Source organism: Electrona antarctica (assembly GCF_951216825.1).
Source record: "Electrona antarctica genome assembly, chromosome: 15".
In the NCBI taxonomy this organism is placed as follows: domain Eukaryota; kingdom Metazoa; phylum Chordata; class Actinopteri; order Myctophiformes; family Myctophidae; genus Electrona; species Electrona antarctica.
This window is the reverse complement of record NC_136796.1, coordinates 16,558,438-16,581,158: the sequence shown is the minus strand read 5'-3', so window position 1 is coordinate 16,581,158 and position 22,721 is coordinate 16,558,438. Positions and strand designations below refer to the sequence as shown.

Genomic DNA, 22,721 nt, shown 5'->3' with positions numbered 1-22,721 from the left:
CATAATTTGTCTTAAGGTGGACTGAGAAGCTACTTTAATAGTTTAGTAGTCACAGATTTGATCAATTTACTGTATGTGTGTGCATCTGTGTTAATACAGCAAACATTATTCAAACACATGCAAAACATGCAAAAACTACAAACGTCAATCAGTGCAAACATCACTCAAAAGTACAAAATGGTACTATAAGTGCAACGTACCTATAAGTGCATACATTACTCAAATGTATAAAAAGGTAAGACGTGCAATGTACCTCAATGCAAACGTCACTCAAATGTATAATATGGTACAACATGCAGTAAGTACCTATAGTGCAAAACATCACTGCAAACATAAAGTGCAAACATTGTACACACACACACACACACACACACACACACACTGGTCAAAGCATACTCATTGTGGTGGTACAGACAGGAGAAATTGAACGTTTTTGGATTTTTTTTGTGCCACCTTTTAACAGGAGAAATATTTTGAGATGGGGTAAGCGGCCAACTAATATACATAATTGTGGGTCCTTGAAATGAAAAGGTTTGAGCACCACTGACATAGAAACACACGTTTCTCAGAAAACTGTTTGGATTTAGAAGACATTTGTAGAACCGGCCTCATGGGTCTGTGTTAACTTAAAAACCATGCCAAGTATGCTGTGAAGAAGTGTGTTGGTGTAGTTATTAAAGTATGCTGTGTGAAGAAGTGTGTTGGTGTAGTGATTCAAGTAGACTGTGGAGAACAGTGAGGGCAAAACAATAGTCCTACTTAGTTTGCGCTCACATTCCACAATAACGCTACTCTCACAACAATGGCAGTGCGTGCTGGCTAGTGGCTACCGACCTGGTCCACATAGCGAGGCAGCAACCCTTTGAGGAGGAGTGACGAGCACTCACTCAGCTCGGACGGCTTCACCACAGCTGCGTTGCCTGCACACAACGCACGCACGCACGCACGCACGCACGCACGCACGCACGCACGCACGCACGCACGCACACACACACACACACACACAGAATGAGGACCTATGAATGGGATGACATCACAAGTGATGATAGGACAATAATATGGAGGTCTCTGGCTTAACTGGACTGGGTATTGCTGCTGCCAGCTCAGAGCATGGGTTCAATCTAGGCGACGGCTTTCACCATATTCTGGAGGCCATAGCGTCGCAGAACAATAGTCAGTTCTCCATTGTTAATTAATCTAGTGTGGTTAAACAAGCAGTACTGTACATTTTTATTGGAACTGTCAATGCTTTTCCGTTCATTCAAACGTATCGACTGATTATTTATTAGTGATGACTAAGTATATGGAAGGGTGGAGGGAGGGTATATATATAGGCACTTTTTTCTCTTTTTAATGAATTGAATACACAGGACCACAATGGAAACAAGTCCCCGCGACTGTTTTGTGTTATCCTTAATGTCTGACTATACCTCGATGCTGATTACAAATTTGACTAATAAAGTATTCAATCAATGGAAAACATAGAGAAAAGCCATGGTTATACCAGCAGCGATGGCTCCAATGAGAGGTGCCAGCGTCAGAGCCCAGGGGTAGTTCCATGCCCCGATGATGAGCACCATCCCCAGGGGCTCCGGCTGGATGTATATCTCGTCTTTTATGGTGAGGAGGTTCTTCTCCACGGGCCGAGGGGCGGCCCACTGCGCCAGTTTAGATATGGCCAGCTCGACCTCTGCCTCCAGGCCGTTTAACTCCAAGAGCGGTGTGTCATACTGGCTCTGAGGGTGGAAATGCAACCTGGTGACACTGGTGTGAAAATGCTTCAGGAATGGAGTTAAAACACTGCACTGATGACAGTATTTTACTTCATGTCCGACCAAACTCAATGGGCTGACATTCAGTTGTGGGTTCTAGTCGTTTGCTCCTATAATTGTGAAGCCAATTCATGCAATTCATTCACTGCTGAGTGTATATGTTACGTTATACGTACATGACTTTACCTGACTTTTATCTAATATCTGAGGCATACATGAAGCATATTGCTTTATCAACATGTTCATACCGATCCCCACAAACGGTCAGGGCGCCTGTTCAGGGGGGGAGGAGGTGGGGGGGTAGCGTGTATACCTCCACATGCGTTATGTCCCCTATAGTGAGACCTGTCACTGTCAGGTGGAAAGAAGATGGTGGCTTGACGGCCCGGGTATCGGAGGAGACCCGAGGCTCCTACGCACCTGTCCTTGTAGGTGTGCACAAGGCCTTTTCTCTACAAACTTAACACGTGTCTCCCCATAACAAATGCTGTATCCTATACATGCAGGTGGCAATATATACAACTCACCCTGTTCAGGTCTTGCTTGAGCGCTGTGACGATCTCAGCCTGTCTGTCTTTAAGCATCTTCTGCAGGCCTTGCAGCTGCTGCAGCCGGAACTCCAGAGGTCTTGTCCTGCCAGTCAGGAAGGCTTCCCTCGCCCGATTAACAGCCTGTCTGTCCATGTTGTGAGCCTCTGTCTATAGCACAGCCACAGCCAACACTAGATGGGGGGAGAAATCATCGGAGTGGATTTTACACCATAATTTGCATTTAACCTAGGCCTGACGTCGAAATAAATAAAGTCTTCTGAAAGAATATATATTCAAAGATTTGTGCCACATTTTCACGAATTTTCAAAAATAGCAGACTTGTAGATCTGCTATTTTTCAATAGCTAAAGTATAACATAATGCTTAGTTAAAACACCAAAACGGGTTCCCGTCCATTATTTATAGAAGTATTACAACTTTTGCCCACAGTACAGTGGGCACAAGTTTGTTAGTTTGGATTCAAGTTGTTCTTCTTCTGTAAAGGTTGTAATAAGAAAACATGATAGCCTATACGAATTTGCTTGAAAGAAATGTAACATTCAGGAACGCACCTCTATTTTACATGATTTTGTCTCATCATCATTTAACTCAGTGGTTCCCAAACTTTTTCGTGTCAAGGACCCCCAAATCAACATTTATTAGGCCACGGACCCCCCATTTGAAAACATATGCCAGTGACCCCGATAAGGGAGGATTTTTACAGCTCTAGTAGTGATTCCGAAACATTAATGTCAAGGACCCCCAGTTTCACACGCATTATATGCTATGGACCCCAAATGTAATGCCATTTATATCTCTGGCACCCCAATTTATATTGAAAAACCACTGTTAATTTAACTCTGAGATTGTACAAATGGAACCAAATGTACCCATTAGGGTCCATTTGGTTCCATTTGTACACTCTCTGAGTGGTCCATTTGGTTCCCAACTATCTCTAATTGAGCTAGGTACCCCCAGGGGTCCCCGGACCCCACTTTGGGAACCCAACTCAACCATGTTCACATGATGGTATGGAGCACAGATTCCTATACAATAAGGCCTGCAAATACAATCTTCAAGAGCAATCTAAAAGGAAACATTATATAGTTCATATTAATAACTCCAAATGTAAAACTATGGACGATCTCTAAGTTGTCTCCATTACAAACAAACTTTAGTTTATTACATCCAAAGACTGTGACCTTTGACTGTCATCATTGTTTCACAAAAACCACAGGTTTGTATGTATTTTGGAGTAGCCTATATATAACTATAGTCTGTAGGCTACTGTATACCTTCTGTAATCACTCCTTTTTATTTGACATGTACAACAATAACATAATAAGCTGAAAATAGCCTACAGTTGTTATTGATCATTGAGTCATCAAAGTTGATAGACTGACAGCCGCGCTAATTAAGGTCTTGCAGGTCAATAACACAGCAGGCCTTATTTCACCTCGAACAGTTCTACCAATAGCCTAGTTTTAATTAGAAAGGTCTACTTTATTGTCAAAGAAATACTCAAATTCGCTAATAATATTTGCTAATATTTCTCGGTAAAGAAACGAAACGGGCATTTAACATATATAATTTAAGAAAAACTCAACTTACCGAAGTCTGTATTAAGAGTATAAAAGGTTATAGATATTCCTGCTGTCACAAAGCCACATTCGAAACAGTGTGTGTGTGTGTGTGTGAAATAAATGATCCCTGGCCATTGATTGAAGAGCGGCTCAGATATCACAACAGGCGCTGAGTTGCGTCAGTCCAGCGCCCACTGCGTCCCTGTAACTGGCTCACTGACCGACCGACTGACTGACGTGGACTGTGGGCGAGCAGCGGACAAACAGCGTTTTGTTATCCGTTGCACATGCCGTTGGTATCAGTTTACCGCCGGTATAATTACCATGGAAGTCACTTCAGTCATTTCATGATTGGCAACACAGATACAAATTAATAGGCATGCGAACTAACTCATTAATTTATTCAAAACTATGCTTTTCAATGGAGAACAGCCCCTGGCCTGAGCCCACTTATCTTCCTTTTTACAGTAGGCCATATAAGCTAATCTTTAGGTAACTTCTGGGAACTCAAATTAATCTTTAGATAAATCTACCGAAAGCTACCCTCCTCCCGGAAATTATCTTTATTAAATCAAATGTAATCCCCCCCACCGCCCACCCCTTTTTTCCCCCTCACTGTATATGTTTCTTTTCCCTTTTTACCTCCTTTATGATGAATTCCTGTTCTGTCTATAGAAGTGTCTATTTGTACGTCTCTAAATGTTTTGATGATTTGAACATGGTGGACCCTATTGGAAACAAGTGTAATGCTTAATTGGGTCGTCCACTCACAGTTAACAGCCTTTGTATTGAGTTTGTGCTTGAAATGTACTGTAATTCTGCAAACTGTTAATAAATTATTCAATCAATCAATCAAAAAGGTGTCATGGTCCAGTCCAGAGTCAGACAGACGAGATAGGCCCTAAGTCACCAAGGGCATTATGGCAATCATAATTCTAGCTAATACAACCATAAAAAGTGGCCTTTACAGTAGTAGGCCTAAGGCTTTACACACAGAATCAAACAAGTGCACAAATAGTTTATTAGTTCATTTAGGTTTTATTTTTTTAATTTTATTTTTTAAATCATATTTAAATAATATTAATGAATGAACAATTCATCATGGTTTGTCAATGCAAACCATTACAGTGGTGTCACTTTATAAACAGTTGGAAATTTAAAAATAATATATTTCACATAGCCTACTGTATGTTTCAAAAATACAAAAATAGGTTAAATATATATATATGAAAATACATATTGCACCTTGGAAATACACAACGCAAAGTATATTTAAGTATAATTAGTGTTGCATTATACTAGAGTAACAGATGACATTTTGAGACCTCTGGTACCCTGAGAACATCATATTTATTTACAAGGTCAACCTCATATCAATAAACTTCACACAGATAAAACATTTCATAGAAAAGAAAACTGGAAAACCACTCCTGAAAACTTTGGAAGGCAATCTTAGCCAATCAGTGTACAATCTGAGAAATCCTACAGACTCGTCTTGATCACATGACTACAGAGATCATGTGTACCGATTGCCATTTCTTCATACGCCTTTGATGGCAATTGGATGATTTGAGGCATTTTGTTCCAAAAATGTGTTTTGCAAAAATCAACCTGTTGGTGGCGCTATAACAGGCCAATGTGAAAATGGTGGGATATATTCCTCAGCCTAGTAAGAAAAAGTGTGAAAGATTTCACGTAAATTGCATGCTGAGTTCATGATTTGAGGCTATTGTTCAAAACGGGGCAATCTTGCAAACTGTGAAAGCCAATTATAGCCAATTAGGAATTATGGAATATAAAATATCGGCCAGATCCGACTTGAGCACATGACCATAGAGATACTGTGTAACGATTTGTGAGATTTTTGGACAGAATCTGGAGGAGTAATATCAAAAAATGTGTTTTACAAAAGTCGGCCTCCTGGTGGCGCTATAAAAGGCAGATGCGGAAAATGCAGGTCAAAGGTTTGTCCTTGGCCTCTAGGGAGTGTGCATGCAACGTTTCACGCAGATCGGTGCAGTTGTAGGTAAAAAATGTGAAAAGCTGCCTCATGGTGGCGCTATAACTGGCCGTTCTGGAAAATGTGGGGCAGAGGTTCATCGTTGGCATCCAGGGAGTGTGTGCAAAGTTTGGCATCGGCCGGGTTAACGGTGCCGGAGATTAGCTGTACACAGACGGACGGAAGGAAGGACGGACACACGGACGGAGTGCAAAACATACTCTCTCCCCATGCCTTCGGCCTGGTGGAGACAAACATACTCTCTCCCCATGCCTTCGGCCTGGTGGAGACAATAATAATATAACCAAAAGGGGTTCCCGCTCAAAATGGGTTAACAAACCAGTATCATGATAATAAAACAGGTTGCTACATTAAAGATGAAATGACTAAAAGCCAACACGGGACGTGTCGAAAGATGAGAGATGTTTCCACCATGGGTATACCGGCCATGCAGCAGTCCTCTTCAGTGCCTCCGAAAGAACCTCTGTTAAGAAAACACAAGACACACGATACTGACACATCTTAAAGCTAACCATAATCACTGGTTACACAGGGGTAATGTCAACTCTGCTGCTCCCACAAGCAACATGTAGATGTCAACAAAGGTAAATAGTTGACCAAAACAAAAGGGTCATTTAGCTGAGGGGAGTGAAGCATGCTGGGTAATTGAACCGGGTGGAGAGAGGGGGGGGGCTAGGAAGATCATAAGCATTGTGTGGTTGAATTTCCCTGGACAACACCACACATTGTCTGGTAGAGACAAGGCCATTCTTGTGTTAACGTCTGTGGTGCTGTGGGAGTAGTATAGGGCTGCACACTCACATCTGGCTGTCATGGGGGGAAAATGTCATTCTCAGGATTTAAAAAGGTCTAAAACGCAAGTCATGCGTTTTAGAAATATCCTGCTGTGAAATGAGTAGGCCTACTGGACTGGTATTCCCTTCAAGCAATATGTAATCAGGTCAAATCTACATGTATGATCAGAATTACGGGGGAACACACTGACCCTACTGTAATTGTTTTTATTTTATTTTTATATTTTAATTTTGTTATTGTTATTATTATTTGTTTGCATATTGTGTCTAATATTTGATTAATTTATTCTATTTTTGTATGTTTGTATGTGCCTTTTATTTCATTGTTAATGGTACAAGATACCGGGGTTGTGGCTCTTTCAGAGCGGGAACTCTGGGGGGAGGGAGGGGTAAAAAGAAAGTTTAAAAATAATTTGTATGCTATTTTTCATATTTATGTGACTTGAAAAATTAATAAAGAAACTTTGATCAAAAAATAATTACGGGGGAACAATTAATCGTCTCAATCTTCTTATTTTTTTTTTATCCTCCTTTCTTTATGCCATGTACATGCTATACATACCGGTAACTGAGATTTAAGATATGACATTTTAGTCTTTTCCATTCGAAGACATTTCAGATTCATATTTCCTTTACTTTCCATGAATATTTCCTATACTGACTGATTAATAACCCAATTCACCCTTTGGGGATAATACGCTTCTTATCTCATGATCTCACCTGACGAAGATCAAATGTGGTTGAAACTTATATATAAATATTTGTGTTTTGCACAATAAATGTGGTGGAGCGGCAAGCTGTTACCGTGGCCATTCCATACAATACTGTATCTCATCTTAGGATCAGTGATGGATTTATGCTTAAAGGCGGGTTAGTTCAGATTTGTGGACTGTCGTAAATACTTGCCTGACAGCGGGGTGACAGAGGGGTCAAAGTTGAACAAAGGTTGCACCATATGTCAGAAATATGTCAACAATACAAATGACGATAGTTTTGTGGATTCATTTATTTTTAATGAGTGGCCACCAGTGCCCCCCCACCAAATGACCGGAACTATAATATTCACCGAAACCAGACCAGAACTCCCACCACGGGATTCAGGCAATCAATTAATACCTTTGCAACCACTATATTAAACCCTTAGAGCCCCGTTGACGGAATTGACGGATTTAATCAATAAATCCAGATATCCCGTTGACGGAATTGACGGGCTGTCAATCGGGAGCCTAATCGGGACCTTAATGTAGCAAAATTTAGCATTTTTTGGCTAACGGCCGATGTAATGTTCCTAAAACCGGCCGAAATCCGCGCGTACATGGTCGATCACGCACACGCATGATTGCGCATGCATCGCTGCGTAAAATGCGATGTTTTGGGCTTGATTAGAGCTTAATTTGACTTAGTTATGAAAAAGACGATGATAGCTTAGCATTCCGGACATCTTTCATTGTGGCACACTAGCAAAGCTACTACCGGATATTTTGATCCTAACCGGATGTGGTCATCGTTCACTCGCTCCTTTTGGTCAGAATCGGCACAATGGTGACGTTACCGCCACCATCAGGTCTGATTGTCCCAATACTATAGTCTTGCCCCGTCAAAATGAGATATAGGGCTGTATTTTGCGTGTCTTAAGTACCAGGTCTTATTACTTAACTTAAGACCTGGAGGCGTGGTCAATGCTCTTTGGCCACTCAGAATAGCCAAATGGCATTGATCACGCCTCCAGGTCTTAAGTTAAGTAATAAGACCTGGTACTTAAGACACGCAAAATACAGCCCATAGTGTGTAAATCGCGGATTTTTCTTTTGGCATTAAAATGATGAATTAAAAATATGAATATATGTCACAAAAGGGCTGCAATTGGGGGTGGCACCCCAAGGGTTTTAATGGTAAGTATTTCCTACAGCTTTAAGTCCATAAATCTGAAGTAACCCTTTAATGTGTCAGGTGTCAGACTGCCATCATTATAGTGTAGTCTACTCTACACTGTGCTGTATTAGCCAGAGGTGATCTGTGCTGTTGTAATTGTTACATAGATTTAAAGCTTGTTTTATAACTGCAAAATGAAAAATATGTGTCCATCAGTGTTGTTTTTGTCGACTAAAACTAAGACGAAAAATGTTCGTCGACTACCTTCTTTCACTGACGAAAACTAAATGGAAACTAAATGAAAACAAAGCTATTATCACTAAAACTAAGACTAAATGTATTGACAATTTCGTCAACGGATAGAAACTAGACTACAAATAAGGGACTAGTGGACAAGAGATCCAGTATAAGTCATTTTACACTTGGTTGCATGCTGAAAATAGCAGATCTACAAGCACACAAAGCGTTGCGCTACGACGCGTTGTGAGCTTGTAGATCGGCTATTTTCAACAAGTGTGAAATGAGCCATTATGACGTGACTAAAATATGACTACAACTAAATGAAGTTTCATTCCAAAGACTATGACTAAAACTAAAATAGAAATTTGCTGCCAAAAACAACACTGGTGTTCATATGTAGTCCAGCATTAACGGCCATGATGTGTAGGCGTGACTTGTCTTAGACATACTATACTGTAAGAAGTGATGGTATTCTGTGCAGAACAAAAAGAAACAGACTGATCAACCAGACCAGCAGTTATTATTCTACAGTACCTGAACCACAAAAGCAGCCAAGGCTGTTATCATGGCCATCGTGGCCATGCGTCCCAGCCTGCCAGGGTTGACCTGTTGGAGCAGGAAGAAGCGCGCCCAGCCCATCTTCTTGGCGGTGTGCGGAGGGTAACGCATGGCGTTCACCCCCTCCATGTTGAGCTTCTTGATCAGACAGCTGCGTAGGTGGCTGAGCTGGTCAAAGCTGTGCTGACCATGGTAGCGGCCCATGCCACTGTTACCTGCGGGGACAAGGATTACGTTGTTTAACCCATTTTGACCTGGGAACGATTCTACAAATGTCTTATAAAATCCTGACAGTTTTCTGAAAACCACTATGTTTCGTTCTCAAACATTTTCATGCCAAGGACCCCCAAGATTATATGTAATTGGCCACATCTGAAAGTATGTTGTTCCAGGTTGTTGGACTGGTTATAGGCACCACTCAAAAGAATGTTATACTAAAATATGTGATAACAAAGAGATATCATTACCAGGGTGGTGTTCAATTTTGAGTTGTAAATGACGTGCGTATATGGCTTAAATTAAACATTAATCCATGCAATTGAATTTCAACATGTCTGAAACAATATATGGCAGACATGACAGTTAGATCTCTCTCTCTCTCTCTCTCTCTCTCTCTCTCTCTCTCTCTCTCTCTCCTCTCTCTCTCTCTCTCTCTCTCTCTCTCTCTCTCTCTCTCTCTCTCTCTCTCTCTCTCTCTCTCTCTCTCTCTCTCTCTCTCTCTCTCTCTCTCTCTCTCTCTCTCTCTCTCTCTCTCTCTCTCTCTCTCTCTCTCTCTCTCTCTCTCTCTCTCTCTCTCTCTCTCTCTCTCTCTCTCTCTCTCTCTCTCTCTCTCTCTCTCTCTCTCTCTCTCTCTCTCTCTCTCTCTCTCTCTCTCTCTCTCTCTCTCTCTCTCTCTCTCTCTCTCTCTCTCTCTCTCTCTCTCTCAAAATGGTCAGCAGTTATGTCAAGCATACTGTGTATATAGTATACTGTGAGTCACAATCAATGGGCTAAACATGACGCTGATTCTGTATATTACTCACCCACTCCTCCAAAGGGCAGAGCACTGACGGTAAAGTGGACCAGGCAGTCATTGGCCACTAGGGCTCCACTCGATGTCTCGGCTATCACTCTTCTGATCAGCTGTCGATGGAGGAAGTAGCATACAGCGGGAAAGGAACAGTACAACGTTGAACTACTGTCATTTCGAACATCACTTTGTATTTTACTGATGGTTTTCTTATTTAGAATGCCAATGCCTGATGTGTATTGTGGTCACGGTCGATACCAACTACGGCGGAAGATTGGGAGTGAGTCTGCAGTTCTGATTGTAATGGGAAGTGCATTCCATAGTTTTGGAGCCAGAAGGGAGAAGAGTTTGGGACGTGTGTGGAGCGTTGTCCCGGCGTTTTACCTTTACCTGACAGCAAGGACAGAGTAGTATAATAAGAGACTGCCTAGTTCCCTTTCCCTGCTGAAAGGGCGCTCCGACAAGTAGCATGAATCAGTAGTGCAAGGAGAAAGACCCAGTCCCTGTCTTGATTCACCTGTGAATCCTGCCAAATGTGTTTGTTGGAGCGCCTGGACAAGCAGGTGGCACCCTTGGCCACCCTGGCTTCTGCGGTAGTGAGGGATGTGTTGTATATCTCCGTACCACCTGGATGCAATCATTATGTTAATAAGGGAACTGGTGGTGTGTGTGTGTTTACCTTGTTGTCTGGGGAGAAGACGTAGATCGCGAGAGGTTTCTCTCTGTCGTTGATTAACTGGATGGCCTCGTCAACACCACTCACTGTGAGGATGGGCAACACTGGTCCAAAGATCTCCTCCTGCATCACCTTGGACTCAGTGGTCACATCCCTCAACACTGTGGGAGCTGCACACAAGAAGAAGAAGAAGAAGAAGGCATAACTCAAATGCAGCACAGATGATAAATATTTCACATAATAAAGTGTGTTGCTATCATGTTATTTAAAGAGGTTAGGTCAGTCCTATATGAACCTAACCTGACTCCGCCAGATGGGGCAGCAGAGAGTACACTGGGTTCCCCCCTCCTGCTCCCATCTGGGAACTCTCAGGCAGACTTGATGCTCCGGCCAAAAAACGACCTGGCCAATCAGCGGCAGCTAGAGGCGGGATCAAGGCATACATAGCTCTGCTGCCCCATCTGGCGGAGTCAGGTTAATATGAACCCAGTGACATTGATCTTTATACTATGGGGATAAAGAAAGACGCCCTAGCTAGTAGCCTAGGTGACAATCATGCACGTGCCACACACCTATATAGCATTCGGATTCGTCGCTGTCTCCTCCAATTGCAACAGTGCTCCCTTCCATGAGCGCCATGACCCTCTTGAAGTGGCGCTGGTTGATGATGCGTCCGTAGTCCTCGAACGTCTTCGGGTTTTCTGTGTAAAATTCCTGCCATACAAATAAAATGTTGAACGTAAATACAAGACAAACCCTTCCTCAAGTCAATAGACTTAAACTGTGTTGTTACTAGAGGCATACTTGGTCGAGCGCAACCAATTCAATCTAGCTGTAATTTAGGCGCAGGAAGTGATGACTACATGCATCAGAAGTCGAAGACACACACAATATCAACGATAAGCGATGCAGTGAAACATTGTTCTGCCTGACAAGATGTTCATTGTACGTAGAGAGAGTATACAGTTTACTACCAGGCACGGCCGTGCGGGCCCTCCCCCCCTGCGGGCCCTGAGGCAGCTGCATCGGCTGCCTCTACTATATCTCCGCGCCTGACTGCTGCATTGTCGGAAAGTGCGCTTCGTTTGGCAGGTGTGAAGGCTCAATCGAATCCTAATGCACACCAAAGAACCACATTCTACTCCGCCAAAAAAACAGGGGTTTCACTTCGCTTCAAAACGCAGCAGAGTGCGGAAGATGTCCCGTGGACACACGTGGTCTAATGAAGAGATAGAAGCCCTTATTTCAATATGGCCAGACCATCATAGGCTTAAATGATGAAGGTTACACACAAACAATGCAGTGTATAGGCTACACTGTAGCCTATACACTGCATTTCATGTTGCGCACCCCCTAGAAGGCGCTCGCGCACCACAAGGGGTGCACGCACCACAGTTTGGGAACCACTGGGCTACAGGATATAGCAAGAGAACGGAGGCGAGCCGATTAGGTTCCATCGCACATTTGCACAATGTTGCAGGTTGCGTAAAGTGTTTGCACTCGTAGTAGTACAGACCTGGACCAGATAAAAGTGGTATGTGTGTTTGTGTAGCTGTAGACCAGTGTTGTTCTTGTTGACTAAAACTAAGACGAAAAATGTTCGTAGACTACCTTTTTTCACTGACGAAAACTGAATGGAAACTAAATGAAAACTAAGCTATTATGACAAAAACTAAAATGTTAGGAAGGAACTAGTGGACAAGAGATCCACTATAAGTCATTTTACACTTGGTTGCATGCTGAAAATAGCCGTGTTGTGAGCTTGTAGATCGGCTATTTTCAGCAAGTGTAAAATCAGCCATGACGACGACATCAAGGCCCACCAAAATACATTTTAGTCGACTAAATCGACTGTAGATTTAGTCGACTAAAATCGCATGACATTTTGTCGACTAAAACTAGACTAACACTAAAACATTCCATGTGACTAAAATGTGATTGAAACTAAATGAAAACTATTCAAAAGACTATGTCTAAAACTAAAATCAAATTTTGCTGCCAAAAGCAGTAGGCTACTCCTAATTAAACTACCCGGTTTATTTAATGTATGGGTACAATGTATTTTTTCACTGTGTAGTTTATGAATTGAACACATTGATAAAGTTCCCTGCTGCGTTTCTGATTGCTGCGGATGACAGCGCAGTGTGAAGGCAAAAACACAGCAAATTAAATATGCAAGAAGGATGCCACTTGTGTGAAGTGTGAAGGCAAAAACACGGCAAATTAAATATGCAAGAAGGATGCCACCCATTCGCATCGAGCCTACAGAATTAAGAGGTGTGAATGCGACCGTATAGTTTCAAACTGACCTGAATACATTTCCTGATCTCATCCACCACTTGGTTCTGGAGGCTGGGCTCACACAGGATGTAGTCGGGGGCGATGCACGTCTGACCACAGTTGACAAACTTCCCCCATGTGATCCGCCTACACAGGGGAACACAAGAAATTATCTTAAAACACAGATTCTTCAGTCACTCCGCACTGCTGTAACATTACACAAATACATAGTGCTCGAGACAAAGCTAATCAATACGCAGTTGCTAGTATACATGGGACCTCAACGGAAACAAGTCCAGTAGGACTTTTTGGTGTAAATCCTTTTAGACAAAGTGTATGTATAGTAATATAGTAAAAATGGCAAATACGTGCAAAATATAACACATGATGACATGATTATATGGGCAAATTTCCTAATAATGATGACTCAATCAGGCAAGCTGGTACACTTTCCCTTCTTGAGATTCTAACTGTGGGATTTCTTAACATTAGAAAGTTGTAACCTTAGACAAAGTATTGTTGTCACGCACATCCAAGGAACAGTGCAACAAAAGTTTAGTGCACTGTTCCGTGGAAGAAAATGCTAAATCTTCACTCTGCTACATTACTAAATGCATGGTGCAGGGACCACATGCAATACCGTCACAGACCACCAGGGTCCACAGACCACCTGTTGAAAACCCCTGGATTAATCAATCAATCAATACAATTAGGATTCTGAGCTACTTGAAGGAGTTGTAGAGAAAAGCTTTTTATTTGCATCAATTTACCAACTATTTAAGTGCTGGGCCCTTTCCCCCTCAAGTGTTCTGGTGCGACCAGCATTCTCAGTTCAGAACTTTCTTTCCCTGTGTGTGTGTGTGTGTGTGTGTGTGTGTGTGTGTGTGTGTGTGTGTGTGTGTGTGTGTGTGTGTGTGTGTGTGTGTGTGTGTGTGTGTGTGTGTGTGTGTGTGTGTGTGTGTGTGTGTGTGTGTGTGTGTGCGTGAGCGGCGCCAAATGAAATGTACAGTGGCCTGCAGTCTCGATCCTGTCCCTGAGTAACACTGTTCTATAAAAAGCCAGCAATCTCTCTTCAGCTACTGTACATGATGACTTACTGTGCATGCACCCACTCACATTTGCAGCTAAGTCGTCCTTGTCGTGTCTGTACTGATAAGACACAATGACATCCCACTCACAGAATAGACTTGGGTAGGTATACCCTCACAAAAAAAATGCAGTAATCCTGGTCTCTAAACTGCCTCCCCCTGGCCAGCCGGGGCGCCTGATGGAGGGGAAAGGAACTGGTTGGAATAACGTGTTCCTTCCACGCGCTACGTCCAACCAGGGAAACTCCCCCCTGTCAGGTGTAAAGGAGCAACTTCAGAAGAAGCATGAGTTCGTTGCTCTCCCCATGTCTCTCCCCATGTCCCCCATATATGAGGACTAGGTTGGCGGAGGGTGTGTAGAGGCCAGGATCACATTAGATTGACACAGGGGTGAAAAATGGGTTACAAAATCGTGGGATAAAAAAACAAAATAATAATAATAATAGACTTGGACCATATTGCTATATTGCCACATGTAATGTCTGTCTTGGAATGGCACCGGCTGCTAGTATACGGTGGATTTCTTATTTTTGTGCCTAAGTGGCTCAGAGAAAAAAAAGAAAAAAACATTTTAAAATGCGTAGCACAGTGGAATATGCACATAATAAGTGGTCCATTGGTATACATTTAGGGCTAAATCCTTTGGATTTCTGGTCAAATTATTGACCACTTATTTTGCACGCCTGTGGGTAAATAATGACATGTTTTATGATAATGTCCATCACAAGATGGCATGGTGATGATGACCCCTGATTATCAGTGGTAGATTGACAAACTGATTATCAGTGTTATATTGACAAACATACTGTATATGTTAAACAGTACACCGAGTACAGTATCTTACTAGTATCATACATACTTGTTAAAAAAACACAGTATATCACTATCATCAGTGGTAGAACACCATACTCACGTATATTGATATTCACTATTATTACTGGTCAATTACATACATACTCCTCTATGTTAAACAGTACTGTATATCTATTAATATAGTGGCAGATTACCGGCAGGCAACTCTGAGGTCACAGTTCTTGTCGATGTAGCAGGGACTCTTTCCTCCCAGCTCCAGGGTGACAGGGGTGAGGTGGCGGGCGGCGGCCTCCATCACAAGTCTACCCACTGTGCTGTTTCCGGTGTAGAAGATGTGGTCAAAGCGCTGCTTCAACAGAGCCTGGGTCTCCGTCACGCCACCTGTCACCACGGGATACAGCTCCTACAGAGGGAACATGGATGGATAGGCATCAACCTTTCATTCGTTCTGCACCACATATTTTACAACATAGTTGTTCCTTACACTTCAGTGAGTGCACAAGCTAGCCTTACCTTGTCTAAATAGAGAGGGAGCAGTTCCTCCATGACCTTGGCAGAGTGAGAACTGACCTCGGAAGGTTTAATTACAGCTGCGTTTCCTTAAAGGTTCAAAGGAGAAAAGCAGAACGTGAGCTGAAACTATATGATATCACCTCAGTGGGTTATTATGGCAGTTCTTTATCGTCTAAGTGAGGTGAATGCACGTCACAAATCAATGCATTTTCCCTCCTCCATCAACATTCATAAATCACTTCAAAGGAACCCTGGTATCTTTTCATTGTCTCCACCAGGCCGAAGGCATGGGGAGAGATGTATGTATGCCAACGATGAACCTCTATCTGCCCCAAATGTTCCAGAACGGCCTGTTATAGTGCCACCAGGATAGCCTGGCTAATAAGCCAGACTCAAATCACACTGTCGTGTGGTATTTGAGTCTGGAGATGCTGTGTATGGATCTTGTTTCCCGGGGTGCGGGTTCAAACATTTTCTCTTTGACGCAATTGGTCAGAGCTACTGTCAGTCAAAGGTCTCAAGCATTGAACGTCAATGTACCAAAGCCCGCCCATATTGCATACCGTGTCCCGATTGGCCACACCAGTTCTCTGGTGTAGGAAATGGGCGTACAATTGAGCCTCTCCAGACCGTAATCCGCCGGCAGGCAATTATTTTTTGCCAACGGCTGATTTGGTCTGGCTTATTAGCCAGGCTACCACCAGGAGGCAGACTTTTGAAAAACAAATTTTTTGATATTACTCTTTTCTGTCCAAAAATCCCGCAAATCGTTACACACACTATCTCTATAGTCATGTGTTCAAGATGGATCTGTCCGATATTTCATATTCCATCCTAATTGGCCAACATTGGCTTTCAAAGTTTGCAGGATTGACCCGTTTTGAACAAAAAGCCTCAAATCATGCACGCAGCGTGCAATTTACGTGAAATCTTTCACAGACTTTCCTACTAGGCTGAGGAATATATCCCACCCTTTTCACATTGGCTTGTTATAGCGCCACCAACAGGTGGATTTTTGCTAAACAATTTTTTGAACAAACAAAAACGAACAAAAATCATCCAATTGCCATCCAAGGCGTAAGAAGAAATGGCACCCTTTTCACATTGGCCTATTATAGCGCCACCAGGAGGCCACAACCTGACCTGCCCTGGTGGAGACCTGTACCCCGAGGGGCACTTTAATCTAGTCATACCTGTCCCTATCTACAATTATCTCTGTTATTGTGGACACAGACTTAGTTTCAATGTCCTGGCTTCGAGAAAGACTTGAAGTGAGGGGCGGCTTTATATCATAAATGGTCCATAGACTTGACTGCCACATGACGTCACGTGGGGCATACATAAAGCAAACATATAAAGTCCATAGACTTGGCCGCCACATGACGTTGCAGGGGGGGCACACACAAAGCCAGGTGTTGGAACACTTAAAAACGAGTACATTATATATAGGCTACTGCAATAATCCACAGTCATAATGCCGTTTGGTGTGAGGAAACCCACAGTCAACATGGGGAGAAGATGCACAGAAAGGCCCCAGTGAGCCTCGAGTGGGAATTAAAACCTTGTAATTTCTAGCTGTGAGGCAATAGAATTAACCACGACCACGAGCCACTGTGCCCAAATAATAATTTCTTCAGAGCCTGTGAACAGCTTTCTATGGCATAGGCAGCTCCCGGCAGGGTCCGCCGGGAGAAACTAGACACAGCTGCAGGACATGAGACTAATTAATTAGAGCGACAGAGAGAGAGGGGATACGTGTGTGCGTGTCTGCGTCAATTTAACAAAGGTGCAGACAATCAGAAATCAGCAGAGAGAGAGACCGACGTTTGCACTGCCGAATTGAAGTGGACTCGGCCCCAGACTTTTTTTTTCTCCCTGGAAATAAAAAAACGCCTGGGTTTCCGAGGCTAGTGAACTAGTGACTGCTCAAAGCACGTGGCTCTTATCTCCTATCTAACACTGAATTTGCATATTTAGTTACCAGCAGCAATCGCTCCGACCAACGGTTGAAGGGTGATGGCCCAGGGGTAGTTCCACGCCCCGATAATGAGCACCACTCCCAGGGGCTCTGGTTGGACGTATACCTCGTCCGCTATGGTGAGGAGGTTCTTCTCCACAGGCCGAGGGGCGGCCCACTCTGCCAGTTTACCTATGGCCACGTTGATCTCTGCCTCCAGGCCCAGAATCTCGAACAGCTCGGTCCCGTGTTCACTCTGAAAAGAAGAAGGCGTGAGAAGAGCCTTTCAATGATCATTCCGCATACAGTATATAAGGTGGGTCACTAGGGAAGAGTGGGCACTTTCAGCTGAGAAGAGTGGGCACTAGAGAAGAGTGGGCAACCAGGAAGACTATAGGCACTTTCAGCTGAGAAGAGTGGGCACTAGAGAAGAGTGGGCAACCAGGAAGACTATAGGCACTTTCAGCTGAGAAGAGTGGGCACTAGAGAAGAGTGGGCACTAGAGAAGAGTGGGCACTAGAGAAGAGTGGGCAACCAGGAAGACTATAGGCACTTTCAGTGAGAAGAGTGGGCACTAGAGAAGAGTGGGCAACCAGGAAGACTATAGGCACTTTCAGTGGGGGAAGACAGTCCTAACAAATATCTTTAAAACACTAATAGCCTTTGTCCCAGTTAATATTCACATCACAATTGCCAGTTTTTGCCACAATTAAAATAATAATAATTGTTTTCATTGGTTGCATATAGACGTTTATCATGTACCGTTTGTGTAGCTACTGTGTACTGTACATGCTCACCTAACCAATAAGCAGAGAACATGAACAAAGCCTGTATGTAATAACAACTATGGTCATCTGCGCCAGTGTGAAATGTATATGTGCATGTGCATGAACGGCCGCATACACAAACGTGTTCCTGGTTTGGGGGCTGAAATAGCTCAAATGAGGAAACTGTCTTTGCATTGGCTCCACAAATTAACACATAACAGCATGTAAAGAAAATGTTTCAGTAGTGTGTGGTTGTTTGTTCCATTCATGCTCAGTCTTTCAATGTATTTTGCAAATGCTGTGATCCAACATGCTAATGGCCACCTATTACATGGTATTGTATAATAGCTAGATTACCTGTGAAAAATGATTGAGTTAACTTATGATTATCATCATAACTAATGCCTAAACCTATAACCTTAACCTCAGTAAAACTATGCCTAAAGCAAACCAGTAAACCAGTTTTACTCCAGCAAGTTCAACCAAAGTTTAAAAAAAAATCACACCCGTTTGAACTGAGTGGTGCAGATCGATTGAGTCGGGCACCCCCCGAGCGTCAAAAAATGCCCGATTATCGGCTAGTGTAAGGCCACCTTAAGACGAAAAATGTTCGTCGACTACCTTTTTTCACTGACGAAAACTAAACGGAAACCAAATCAAAAGCTATGATGACTAAAACTGAGACTAAATATACTGACAATTTCGTCAACAAATAAAAACTAGACAAAAATGTTAGGAAGGGACTCGTGGACAAGAGATCCAGTATAAGTCATTTTACAATTTGTTGCATGCTGAAAATAGCCGATCTACAAGCTCACAACGTGGGTTTGTAGATCAGCTACTTTCAGCAAGTGAATAAAACAGTCATTACGACGGCATCAAGGCCCTCCAAAATACAATTTGTTCGACTAAATCAACGGTAGATTTGGTCGACTAAAATCTTATGATATTTAGTCGACTAAACTAAAACATTCCAGGTGACTAAAATGTGAAAACTATTCAAGAGACTATGACTAAAACTAAAATCAAAATCTGCTGCCAAAAACAACACTGCTGTAGGCCTACAAATTGCATGGCAGCTGTGTTCATGTTCAGAATAAGAGAGATGAGGTCTTATTTTCTCTCTACGGGTAACAGCCGTGGTGCAGGCCCTGCTCGCAGGCCTACACGCCGGGTCTCGTGATGTAGACCTCACCTTATTCAAGTCCTTTTTGACAGCGTCTGCGATGTCTCTCCGCCTCTCTGCGATGAAGCGGTGCAGGCTCCTCAGCTGGTGCAGTCTGAACTCCAGAGGCTTAGTCTTACCTGTCCGGAAGGCCTTCCTCGCACGCTCAACCACCAGCTGCTCTCCAGACATCTTGGACTGAGAGGAGAGAGATTCTCAATCAAATCAAGCTTTATTTATATAGCACATTTAAAACAATCGAGATTGACCAAAGTGCTTTTACACAATACAATCTAGAAACAGTTATGCATATAAAATATGGATGTATGAATGTGCACCCACATAACAGCAAGAAATGAAACGCCGAAATGACAAAAAATAAAAAAAATCAGGAATGATCAAAGGCCATAGAAAAGAGATGAGTCTTAAGAAGAGACTTAAATAGTTCAATGGACTGAGCACTTTTAATATAAAAAGGGAGGCTATTCCATGCAGAGAATGGGTGCTGCACCTCTCACCTCTTCCCCCATCCAATGTTAGACTGGATGGGGGAACAGTCAAAAGCAGCTGGCCGGCAGACCTCAAAGGTCTAGCTGGAGTACAAACATCCAAGAGGTCAGATCAGTATAGTGTATAACAAATAAAAGTATCTTAAAATCAATTTGATACATTCATTAGTTGAGACTTGCTTGGTATTTTGGAATCTCAGGTCAACAGGCTAAACTGATGGGGTCCACGGCCACTAGATTGTTAATAGAACATGGTGGCCCATTTAGTGACATCTAGGTGAAAACAGTCATTTACATTCTTTCAGTAGAAAAGTGTATAGGTGAGGTACCCTGTGGCTTAAGATATGCATGCCCTGCAGCCTTTCAGGAACACAAAGATAGCTGTAGCCTATAGCATTCTGTTGGGTAAACAGCATTTTCATGCTGTAGCATGTTCATGGATGTCCTTAAATAACTAACAGTGAAGAGTTATACCTATATAATAGAAGAGATTTAGGCCTATCAATGATTAGCCCCATATGTGCCCTCTCCCTACGCTCATTCTGTAGCTCTCGGAGCTACAGAATGAGCGTAGGGAGAGGGCACATATGGGGCTAATCAATGATATAAACTTAAACAGATGGGTGGTCCCACAAACAAACAAATACATGACTAAAGCATTGGCAGTGAAGACATGCTTTTATTATCGACTCAGCTTAATTAATTATATTACGACTAGCACTATAAATATAAGAAACACATGCTTGTTAAACTGTATACTTCATGCTGAATAATGAAGCCGTCTGTTGGTAATGTTAGTAAACATTGGAGTAAGCCATTTGTTTCATGTTTGAGGTAAAGAATGAATTAATGTTCTGAATAGCTTATTTCCTACAAATCAAAATCTTTAAGAATGTGTGTGAATATAATCCCAATTATCTTTAAAATAACCCCAGAGTGGGCCTTTAAAAGTAATAGATAGATGTATGTATGCATTACTGTCACAAGTTGTCACTGTTAGCATGGCTGCTAACAATACAATACGCTATATGGAAATATTGGTACAGTATGTTAGTATATTATTGTTACATACACAACAGCAAAAAGAGTTTGTTGTACCTGAGTCAGTCGATCACCTGCAGCCGATTTCAAAAGAGTGCAAACTCAAAGTTGCAATAATGGTCAAGCTGTGGTGTCGCCCTGTGCCACCGTTGGCACTGTTTTTCTGGCAGCCCTAAGGGGCACTGTTTTTCTAGCAATTCTAAGCTAGCAAATATAAGACTTCCGGGGGACGATCTCTTCAAAATAAGAGTGCCCTCTAGAGTATTGAAAAAAAGATTAATTTGCACATTAAAACTATAAATTAAGCATTTAACAGCGTGCAAACAAACTTGTGTGTCTTCTTTGTTGTTGGAGGAGCGTCCCACTTCACAGATGTAAACCGCCACCAACTGGACTGGAGGGTATCAACAAACATTAATTTATTTATTTATTAATAAGTATGTATTTATTGACACAATCACCACTACAATTACAAATGACAGCCGGGACAAAATGCAGTTACCATACGCCTACTGGAAAATTAAGCTTACACATGTTTCATGATAAATGCATTTTTGTATTCCCATGCTTTGTTCTTGCCTAATGTAAATCGCTCTAAATGCCTAAATTGTAAAATAAAATATAGCTGCAAGCAGCGATAAGGCGGGACCAAGAAAGAAGACAATACGCAATAAGAACAATATGCACGAATAAGAATAATGGGCTGAGTTGTTGGTACCCGGATTTGAACACACAACCTTGTGGTCCAAGGGCAAGAGCTCTAATACTGACTGAGCTACACGAGATATTCAGTTACCCCATTGTAAACAGAAAAATCATTCAGTGTTTTTGATAACAATTATGTGTGTCCTGGTTTATGGGATCATTGTCCATTACTACATACAGTGTGTTCGATGTTCATGTTTTCACATACAAACTTTCAGATAATGGTCCATAGATTGTGTGTAGGACTTTTCAGGTTGTATTGGTGCCTTGCTTGGTTTCATTGGTTTCCTCCGCCATCTGCTACTATAAGCAATAATATGTAAAAAAAAAAAAAAAAAAAAAAAAAAGCAATGGGTAGAATGCTCCCCAATTTTTTTCCTCTGTGACACATCTAGGGGCCGCAATCTGCATTCAAAGATTTTCAATGACAAAGCTTCTAGGAACATCTTTGAATGCAGATTGCGGCCCCTAGATGTGTCACAGATACACCATTTTTCTGGGAGCGTTCTACCCATTGCTGTCTGAATACCAAAAGAAAAAGAAAAAAAAAGTCATTACAATTTTGACATATTATTGCTTAGCAGCTTTAATGTGTATGTGAATGACTCAATGTAATGCACAATCTATGTAAAGCACCATTTCCCATAGTCCTGAGGAGGGGAGGACGAGTCTTGCTTCCTGAGAGAACAGATTGGCCCAATTCCAATTGCTGCCCTCAGCTGTAAGTGCTTGAGGGTGAGAGGCTGCAAGGGCTCCAATTAAAGGAATGGGACAGTACTTTGAAGATGAATCCGTCATTCATGACACTTAAATCTTACTGTTCTTATTTA

General features: G+C 42.3%; 2 protein-coding genes across 2 annotated transcripts; both read right to left on the bottom strand.

Annotated features, from left to right (window-relative positions):
• Positions 1 to 819: 819 nt before the first annotated feature.
• On the bottom strand, positions 820 to 2,455 carry LOC306937955 (aldehyde dehydrogenase family 3 member A2-like; the record flags this gene model as incomplete). Its single annotated transcript, XM_079521978.1, has 3 exons — positions 820 to 920; positions 1,505 to 1,736; positions 2,300 to 2,455. The coding sequence occupies 3 exons, from the start codon at positions 2,453 to 2,455 to the stop codon at positions 820 to 822; spliced, it is 489 nt and encodes a 162-aa protein (XP_079378104.1).
• Positions 2,456 to 4,920: 2,465 nt separating this feature from the next.
• Positions 4,921 to 21,358, bottom strand: LOC306938389 (aldehyde dehydrogenase family 3 member A2-like). The gene is made up of 11 exons (XM_079522555.1): positions 21,244 to 21,358; positions 19,667 to 19,834; positions 17,729 to 17,960; positions 15,748 to 15,833; positions 15,429 to 15,637; positions 13,363 to 13,480; positions 11,626 to 11,767; positions 11,057 to 11,223; positions 10,391 to 10,490; positions 9,345 to 9,583; positions 4,921 to 6,367 (listed from the first exon to the last, which is right to left on the bottom strand). The coding sequence occupies exons 2-11, from the start codon at positions 19,826 to 19,828 to the stop codon at positions 6,347 to 6,349; spliced, it is 1,476 nt and encodes a 491-aa protein (XP_079378681.1). The 5' UTR covers positions 19,829 to 19,834; positions 21,244 to 21,358; the 3' UTR covers positions 4,921 to 6,346.
• Positions 21,359 to 22,721: the final 1,363 nt, after the last annotated feature.